Source organism: Mustela nigripes, chromosome 8 (assembly GCF_022355385.1).
Source record: "Mustela nigripes isolate SB6536 chromosome 8, MUSNIG.SB6536, whole genome shotgun sequence".
Taxonomy (NCBI): Eukaryota; Metazoa; Chordata; class Mammalia; order Carnivora; family Mustelidae; genus Mustela; species Mustela nigripes.
In genome coordinates, this window is record NC_081564.1 from 5,596,262 (window position 1) to 5,606,043 (window position 9,782).

The following is a 9,782-nucleotide window of genomic DNA, read 5'->3' on the forward strand; positions in this document are numbered from 1 at the left end:
CCCCCCCCCCCCCGGGGAGGAGTTTATAAAATACACAGAGGGACCCACCCCCAGAGTTTCTGGATGGAGCAGATTTAGGGGAGGGCCCCCAGGCATTTGCATTTCTACTAAGCTCCGGGGGGGGGGGGGGGGGCGGGTGCTGCTGGTCCAGATACCACCAACACCTTTTGCAAAGTCCTGAGTTTGTCTACGGCTGTACCACGCCTGATCTCGCTGGATCTCAGAAGCTAAGCAGGGTCGGGCCTGGTTAGTACTTGGATGGGAGAAGTCCTGAATTAGGTGATCCTTGAAAGACAAACAATGCATGGACCAGCTTAACTACTACAAGGAAAGAAAACTTCGTTCAGAACATCGCCTGTTCTACTCCAAGCCCCAAGTATTCATTCATCCAATAGGATTATTCGTATGAGAAAGCGACCTGCGTTCCCAGTCGCGACCCTACCTGCTTCTGTCTTCACAGTATCTAAAGATAGCCTCTTTGGTGATCAGCCGGTTGGTCCTCCGCATTTCGTTCAACACGGCCGTCATCCAGTCCTCCACGCGCCCCTCGGCCCGGATGACCTTGCGGAACTCCATGACCTCTCCTTCTGCCGAGATCATGGCAGACACCAGCTTCTCTCCATTCTCCCCATCCTGAAACCTCAGCAGAGCGATGTTGTCGTACATCTGCAACACAGCGGGACATCCACCTGGTGACACGGACCTTGGTCGCACAGGGGAGCCACCAGGATGCGAGCACCAATTGGGGGCCCATGCTGGGCACCTGCGTCTACCCCCCACTGTGCAAAGGTCTGTCTGGGGTTAAAGAGCAAGAAAGAAAAAGAAGACGCGTTTCCTGCCCACACCTGGGGTTCTAGGGCATTCGCAGGTGGGGAGAGGGGTCTGGGCGGAGGAGATGCAGGGCAGCCTGGTGATTCAACACCGCGGGGCTGACGAGTTCGACGTGTGCTGGGATCCCCCCATGGCCCTTCTGGGTGACCTGGGGCAAGCTGCAGCTTCTCTCTCTGCCCCAAATAGACATAACTGTGGCACTTCCAAGATGAGGTTGGAAGGGTCAAATCGAACAACGTGCGAGAGAGGCCGCTGGCACCTAAAACACTGGCCGTCTGTTGCCAATCGTCACTGATACTGGTCAGAATGCTGTTCAGAAAAATGAGTCTTTCAGGACCCAGGATAGAAGACAAGGCACTCTACAGAGCAGAGAGGAGAAGCTAGGACAGCAGGCTTTAAACGGTAAAACCAGAGGTTTGCAAAAGGGTGCCACGGGTAAATGAAGTACTTCTAACACACATTTTTCTAAAACAGTCAAATATCTGTTCATGAGAGCAGGAATGAGATATAAAACTCCCCTTTGAGAAAGGAACACCTGCAACCCGAGATGTGAATTGTAGCTTAAGAAGGACATCAGCATTCACTAAAGGGCAAGTATGGAGCTCTGTGCTCGATCCCAAACAATTGCTTGTTTGGAAGGAAGGTGTGCTTCTTCTACGACCCCAATTTAAAACCACAAATGATTGGGCCCCCAGGGGGGCACAAGGCAATGTCAGGAGAGAGTTCTGGTCTTAACTAGAGAGCGATGCTCCTGGCTTCTAGTGGGTAGAGGCCAGGGATGTCAATGAGTGTCCCCAGCCCCCAGCACACCCACGCACACACACAGCAGCAGCCGGCCAACTCGCGACACTGTCAAGGCTGGGAGCCCCTGCCTCAGGCAGATACTAAACACAGAGCTTTGACCTGCTCATCCAAGATTCCTTCTGGCCATGCTCTGGCTGGCTACCACCAGAGACGGTTTTGTGTGTTGTCTCCGGCTGCTCGGTATTGTTCACAGATATGCACACGTTTGTGTCCAAGGATGCAAATTGGAAGGAATCCCAACCAAATCCTAATAGTGGCTGCCTCCCAAAAGGGGAGGAGGAGCTGTGATAGGGAGGGGACAAAGAGTGTGGCAACCCCATAGCTTTGTTTCACAAAGAGAGAGGAACAGAGAGAAGCAAGGGAAAGAGGCAGGGAGAGACGGAGAGAGAGGCAGGCAGGAGGAGAAACAGGCTCCCCACTGAGCAGAGAGCCTGGCATGGGGCTCCATCCCAGGACCCTGGGATCATGACCTGAGCCAAAGGCAGAGGCTTAACCCACTGAGCCACCCAGGCGCTCCACAAACTCATTTACTCTTAATAACAACTCCACTGAAGCAGGTAAGTCTTGGGGCTATCCCCACTTAGGTAAGAAACCAATGCTCAGGGATGACTGGGTGGCTCAGTCGGTTAAGTGGCTGGCTTTGGCACATGGCATGATGTTGGAGTCCTGGGATCGAGCCCCATGCTGGGCTCTGCTCGGTGGGGAGTCTGCTTCTCCCTCTCCCTCTAGCTCCCTCTCTCTCAAATAAATAAATAAAACTGATGCAAAGAGAGAGAGAGAGAAAGAGAAGAAGGAATCAAGGAAGGAAAGAAAGAAGGAAGGACCAAGTCCCAGAGAAGTTAGGTAACTAGTCAAAAGTCACACAGCAGGTCTGTGCGGAGCCAGGATTTGAACCCAGTCAACCTGGCTCCAGAGTCCCATCCAGTATCACCCTCTGCTTCTTAGTCTTTGTTTTTGGACTTCAGAAAAAGAGCAGCAAATAACAATGGAATCTTTGTATAGTTTCAGACTCCGCGGATTTCATCAGATTGACGTTTCCGATCAGAGCCCAGCAGCGTTTCCCAGCCCTGGGCCTCGGGGAATAAGCCTCCCTGGAACAGCATGGGCAGCCGCTCCCGGGGTGTGGGCGTGGGATCGCGGGGGCCCACCTTGATCATGTGCTCCTGGACGCAGAGCGGGTCGCTGTTCCCCAGGATGCTGAGCAGCTCGTCATCGGAAATGAAGAAGAACCTGGGGAAAGCGTTTCTCTTGGAGTCTAAGTAGTCGTTCAGGCTCTTCTGGCATTTCTCCAGCCCCTCGCTGATGTGCTGCAAGTCGGCCAGGCGGTTGGGGGCCTCACAGCACCTCTTGATCACCGGATCCTTCAAGGTCTCGGCCATGATCTGGGTGAGGGCAAGAGGGGACACTCCTAACCAACACAAGCCCAAACCATAGCCTTTTTGGGGGTCCAAGGCAGCCTTAGGGTCCCTAGCACCTCCCAGTGTGCTGGAGATAATTTACTTATTTCTGAAGTTAATGTGTTCATCCTCGCATTAGAAGGTCAGCCCGTGGGGCGCCTGGGTGGCTCAGTGGGTTAAGCCTCTGCCTTCGGCTCAGGTCATGGTCTCAGGTCCCAGGATCGAGCCCCGCATCAGACTCCCTGCTCAGTGGAGACCTTGCTTCCCCCCGGCGCTGCCTGCCTCTCTGCCTACTTGTGATCTCTCTCTGTCAAATAAATAAATAAAATCTTAAAAAAAAAAAAATCAGCCTTTGGTGATTTTTAGCCTCTCTGGCTCTGAGGTATCCCAGGGGCCAGCAACAGTGTGGGTACGTGGAAGGCCCTCAGTCACCCTTCCCGGGGAGAATGAAGCCGGAAACTTCACTCTGGGCCACAAGTGTGTCCCGGGACTGTCCCTCCAGCACTCTTCACCACGGTGGCACACAGAGGGGATGGTGAGGGAAATGTCCCCAACATCCAACAACAGGAACCTGGGTCTGTCGGTGGCTGAAAGTGATCCTTTCCGTGTTTATGCATAGAGATACGTGCCAAAGTCGTTAACTTTTTTTTAAATCATTACATGGGTAAGAATGATATTACCTTGTGGAATATTTACTTATAATTCTTATTTATATGTTTACACAGGAATAAACAAATTCTGGAAAGATGGCTATTGACCTATCAAAATGGTTATCTGGGGATTATAGGAGATTTTTTGCTCTTTTTAATAGTTTCTTAATTCAGGGCGCCTGGGTGGCTCACTGGGTTAAAGCCTCTGCCTTCAGCTCAGGTTGTGATCCCAGGGTCCTGGGATCGAGTCCTGCATTGGGCTCTCTGCTCAGCGGGGAGCCTGCTTTCCCCCATCTCTCTCTCTCTGCCTGCCTCTCTGCCTACTTGTGATCTCTGTCTGTCAAATGAATAAATAAAATCTTTTAAAAAAATAGTTTCTTAATTCTTCAATAATAAATATCCATTGTATGATTTTAAGTTTAAGAAAAAAAAGCTTACGCAAATGATAAGGAAATATTATCAGCTCTAATGGATAGCGGAGACCCAAATGCAAACCAGCCCCTCCTAACAAGAGAGAGCACGACACCACTGAGGCACCCCAGCTTCCAAGGCAGGTGGCTCCGGGTTAGGACCCTCACCCCACTAATGACCAGGGGCAGCGATGACCAGCACAACCCCTTCCGGGAAGGACTTTAGAAGGGGCAAGACTCCTTCACGGGCAATTTACTTCCCACCAGCATCTCATGAAATATTCATCGTAAATGTGGAACAGGCAGGAGGCACGTGCCTGCACGTGATGGATGAAAGCCAACAATCCCTCTTAGAACGAGAGGTTTCATTACAGCAATCAACTAAAGTAACGTCCAGCCAGTCACTGTGACGTTTTATAAAGCCACCAGCATCTTTTCTCCAGTGTCATAATACGAAATACCTTTCTTTCTCATAATACTAAAAGAAAATTAGAAGAGGAAATTATATAAAACATCCCTGTCGTTCTGTTTTTTAAACCCATGGGCACAGGAAAAAAAAAAAAAGACTAAAGAAATATACATCACACTAAAGTGGTCACATCAAGGTCACGGGACTCTGGAAGATACTTTTTTTTTCCGACCTTTCTACATTTTCAAAGCTTTTTAACCACATATTACTTTTTTAAGATTTTATTTATTTATTTGACAGAGATCACAAGTATACAGTGAGGCAGGCAGAAAGAGAGGGAAGCAGGCTCCCTGTGGAGCAGAGAGCCCGATGCAGGGCTTGATCCCAGGACCCTGAGATCATGACCTGAGCCGAAGGCAGAGGCTTTAACCCACTGAGCCATCCAGGCGCCCCAGCAAGTATTACTTTTATAATCAAAAATCAATATAAAAAAGTTTCAGTGCCATGTGCCAGAGGCTCAAAACCAAACAGAAATCTTAACAGATGAAGGTTCTATGTAATGATTTAAAAATTCAGAATTAGGGGCGCCTGGGCTGGCTCAGACAGTGAAGCACGTAGCTCTTGATCTCAGGGCCCTGAGTTCGAGCCCCATGTTGGGTGTGGAGGTTACTTAAAAAGGAATAAAGAAACTTAAAAAAATTCAGAAGCTACTTAATAGACAAAATACTACAAGCAGAAACATAAGTAAATGTATCTCAAATCACTGTCCTCTCACAACTAAAACAGAAACCGGTCACTTGCCCTTTTAAATATTCTATCGATGTTGTCAAACTTCTTTGCCTCATCAGGAAGCTGTGAGCGGATATCTCCACCGATAAAAATGCTTTCAAGGTACATCCATTTTCTCTGAACCAACATCCAAATCTGAAAGTGCACAATGCAAAGTCAGCACAGGTGTGGAGGGCAAACTGCCACCCTAAGACAGGACAGATGTGCAGCGGCGCAGGTCACAAGTCTCCCCAGGCAAGATCAGAGAGCGGGCGTGCACACTCTTTCCCAAATATACAAGAATGCTGGAGAAATCATAGCTAAGTATGGTAAGATACAAAGCCCCACACAAAAGCAAAAGAAAACTCTCTGCACCAGCCCAGAACAAGAAAGAAACTTCTGGTTGTAAGCAGGGGTGGGAGCCCTGTTACCCAGAGGAACAAAAGACAGATCGTTAAAAAAAAAAAAAAAAAAAAAAAGCCCAGACAGGGGCGCCTCTTGGCTTACAGCTCAGGGTGGTGAGGTCGAGTCCCGCATCAGACTGTGCGTAGCTGGGAATCTGCTTGAAGACTCTCTCTCTCCCACTCCCACCGTTCCTTCCCTCCTCTCTAAAATAAATAAATCTTAAACATGAATAAAATGATGAATTTCACATTACATAAATTTCACATCCATTTAAAAAAAAATTTTTTTAATAATGAAGAAAAAGAAAACAGCGCTATATCCTACCTAACAAAAAGTAATGGACCCAAACAAGCAAGCAAAGGAAGACCATGCTTGAGAGGGGTGAGGGCCCGGGCTGCCTCCCTAGCCCGTGAACCAGGGCTGGTATCAACCCAGCCCAAACTCAGGTCTGTGGCCTAACAAGGCCCTTGCCCCTCATCTGGGAGGGAAAAAAGAAAGACAGCCACACAAAAATGGTGAGCTGAGCCTGGGCCACTCAGAGAGGTCTGGACTAGAATTTCCCACAAGAAGAAAGCACCAAGCCACCAAATAATGTAAGACCTTGTTCAGCGCTGTCCACTATAACAGGCGGACTTGAAGAAACTGCAGAAACCCTTGAAAAGTGAAGTCAGCAGAGGCAAAAACAGAGAAAAACCCACTACGGAGAAAGACAGTCACACACACACACACACACACACACACACAGGAAAACTGGAGAATAAATATGGAGAAACCTGAAAAGGGCTTTAAACATGTTTAAATTCTTCCATTTTGTAAAGGAGGTGACCGTACCCGGACAACAAGAGCAGGACAGTATCCAACAAGAACAGGGGCAGAGGAAAGAGACCCAATGAAGAATCAGAGAAGCTACAAACACATTGAAAACGTTGGAAAAAACATTGAAATAAAACTTCAGGTTGACTCTCCCAATCATGTGCACACACACCCCCATCCCCAAAATAAATCCAGCCAGAAAAAGCGTGTGGGAGGGTCCTCGGTGTCCGAGCACCAAATATTCTCGTGTGAAAGTGCTCTCCTGCTTTCCTCACCTCAATGACTTCCCCGATGAGAGAAAGCGTTTTCTCCCATTTGTGAACCGTCTGCAGAAAAGGCCCCACGAATCTGCTTCCCGAGATGCTTTGCAAGTTGACGGTGTTGTCATCAAGGCTCTGGATGATCTCGTCAACAGACCCCAAGATATAGCCTCGCTCCTGGGTGCCTTTGAAATACTTGACCACAGTAAACTTCATACTTTCCCACGTGTCCAGGATTTCCTTCACCGCCTGGTTGGGAAGACAAAAAAAGAGCGGTTTGGGCACAGACATGGGAAAAAAAAACAGAACTCCCACCCAGTAGCAGCTTCCTGAGCCCAGGGCAGTTTTCCAGGGAAACAGACATTCCATCACGGTGACCCCAACATCAACTGACCAAGCACCAGCTAGGTGCCCGGTGAGCACGGCGTATACAGGATCACCTTCCCGTCCGCAAAGCACCGTAGCAAAGTAAGGACGACTATCCACAGTCTAGAGATGCCAATGGGGTACCTGGAGACATGACTCAGCTTGGCCAGGTCACTCAGCCCCAGAACCAGGGTCTAGATTTCCTGGCCCCACTCCCTGCACACCTACATGATCCTGGCTATGTTTGCCGTGAAACAAGAGAATCCGATTACAAAGGAATGTGCCCATTAATGACTGTATTTTCAAAAGCCAGCTGTATCGATATTTCTGTGTGTGCTGTGTGCATGTGATGCATGTATGTGTGTTTGCATATGTGTGTGTGGTGTGTGCATTTATGCACATGCATGTGTCCGCGCATGTGTAGGCTATGTACATGGATGTGTGTTTAAACCTGTGTGTGCGACTGTATGTATAGTACGTGTACATGTGTATATGTCTGTGCATGCCTGTGTCTACACACTTAGGTATTAAAGGACATACACTGAAATGTTACTAATAATTACCTTCAGGTGATAGAATTTTTTCTTTAAGATTTTATTTTTTTATTTATTTGACAAACAGAGATCACCAGTAGGCAGAGGGGCAGGCAGAGAGCGAGGAGGAAGCAGGCTCCCCAATGAACAGAGAGCCCGATGCGGGGCTATCCCAGAACCCTGGGATCACGACCTGAGTCAAAGGCAGAGGATTTAATCCACTAAGCCACCCAGGTGCCCCTGGGCGGTAGAATTTTAAGTGATTTATTTTCTCAGTTTTCTCCCATGAGCATCCATGGATACATTTAATAAATGCATTGGAAGAAAACTACAATTTAGAACAATAAAATATATAACCAAGGCAGAAATCATATTTGTAAAGCTAACAATTCCTTATTACTCAAATACAACGAGTACTATAATGAATGTTTTCCCTTTGCATTAAAAAAAGTAAGTCTCCAGGGGGAGCTTGAGTGGCTCAGTGGGTTAGGCATCTGCCTTTGACTCAAGTCATAATCCCAGGATCCTGGGATCGAGCCCCATGTTGGGCTCCGCAAGGAGCCTGCCTCTCCCTCTCCATCTGCCCCTTCCCACCGCTCACGCTCGCTCTCTCAAATAAATACGTGAAATCTTTTAATAATAATAATAATAATAATTCTCTGGAAGTAATAGAAGACTCCATGTTAATTACACTGAAAGTAAATGAAATAAAAATAGTTCTCTATTCTCAACTGTTTTGTAACTAAAAACGGTCTTACTTTCTCAATGGCGATCTCCTTGACAGCGGCCGTTACGATCTCGTTGAGCACGTCCGTGTGTTTGTGGAGTTCCATAGCAAACATGTTTTCCAAGGTGAACGTCTCCGTCATCTCAAAAAACACGCCTGTTTTTTCCATAAGCTCTTTCCAATGCCTGAAAGTGCAGCCACGTTAAAAACCTTTATGCTTTCTGGACGGAGTGACGAGTTTAATTATTCCCGCTTACACCCCAGGACAAATCCCACTATAAATGAGGGCACCCTTGGAATCACATTTCCAGAGTTTTCCAAAAATCCATCCAGCTTCCAGAACCCAGGAAACTGCCTCCAGCAAGATACCCGCTTAGAGGTCTCGTCTTCACGACCATCGAAGGAAACAGGCAGCTTTTGACTTTTGGGAACCTACGTCCGTCACGTAGCCTGTGGCCCAGGGGAGCAAAGGCCATGCTCCTGCCCACGGGGACTGCACTGACTTGGGGGCATGACTGGGACACGACACAGTAGATCCACACATTGAATAATCACCTACAGCCGAGAGCAAACCAGAGTACAGAGCCAGTACGACAGGGTCTGCCGTGGTCGGGAGCGCGAGGGCAGGCCTCTGGGCGCACAGCCGCTCTGCCCTGAGCCCGATCCGGCCTTCTTTCAAGGTTCACATTTGACCTTTTTCAATAGTTCCATTTACATGGAATGCAGGTAATAAAGCAGCTAAGTGTGGTGCTAGACCAGCTTCTAGAATGCAGGTAACCAGCATATAAGCTGTAAGCACCAGATCACTGAATTTTTTGGTAAAAATCTACCCCAAAGGAGGGTTCCTGGGTGGCTCGGTGGTTGAGCATCTGATTCTTGATTTCAGCTCCGGTCGTGATCTCAGGGTCGTGGGACTGAGCCCCTTGTCAGGCTCTGAGCCCACACGGAGTCTGCTTGAGATTCTCACTTGGGATTCTCTCTCTCTGCTCCTCCCCCCACTCCCACACTCTGTCTAAAACGAATAAGATCCTTTTTTAAAAATTCACCAAAAAAAAAAAAAAAAAAAAAAAAAACATAAACCAGAATTGGCCAGAAAGGAGACTCTACTATTCCTCCTCCCGTTCCCAGGCCTTGGCCAGGAGCTGAGAGGAAGTAGGGGTGTCACAGCCCAAGTGGGGGGTGAGGGGGACACAGGTGCACAGCATGGATAACACCAGCTCACCAGAGAGAAGGGGACCCCTTTCCAGTTTCCCTCCACTCCTTCGATTACGTCAAGGAGAGAGAGTGTCCGCTCCCTGCTGCCGGCCTGTGACACCTCCCCGTCCACCCTAGACCCAGGGTAGGCCTCCCGCTAAGCAACAGGCAACCGTTTAGAGCTAAATTTTTCTAATTTTTTAAAAGATTTTTTA

The 9,782-nt window shown here is 48.3% G+C and overlaps 1 protein-coding gene across 1 annotated transcript in view; it reads right to left on the bottom strand.

Moving 5' to 3' along the window:
* The window catches only part of DNAH10 (dynein axonemal heavy chain 10), a 140,082-nt gene that overhangs the window by 73,511 nt on the left and 56,789 nt on the right, over window positions 1-9,782 (bottom strand). Inside the window, 5 exon segments of the mRNA XM_059408227.1 lie at window positions 443-666; window positions 2,784-3,017; window positions 5,303-5,425; window positions 6,763-6,996; window positions 8,405-8,558. Of these exon segments, the coding sequence (XP_059264210.1) occupies window positions 443-666; window positions 2,784-3,017; window positions 5,303-5,425; window positions 6,763-6,996; window positions 8,405-8,558 (969 nt within the window).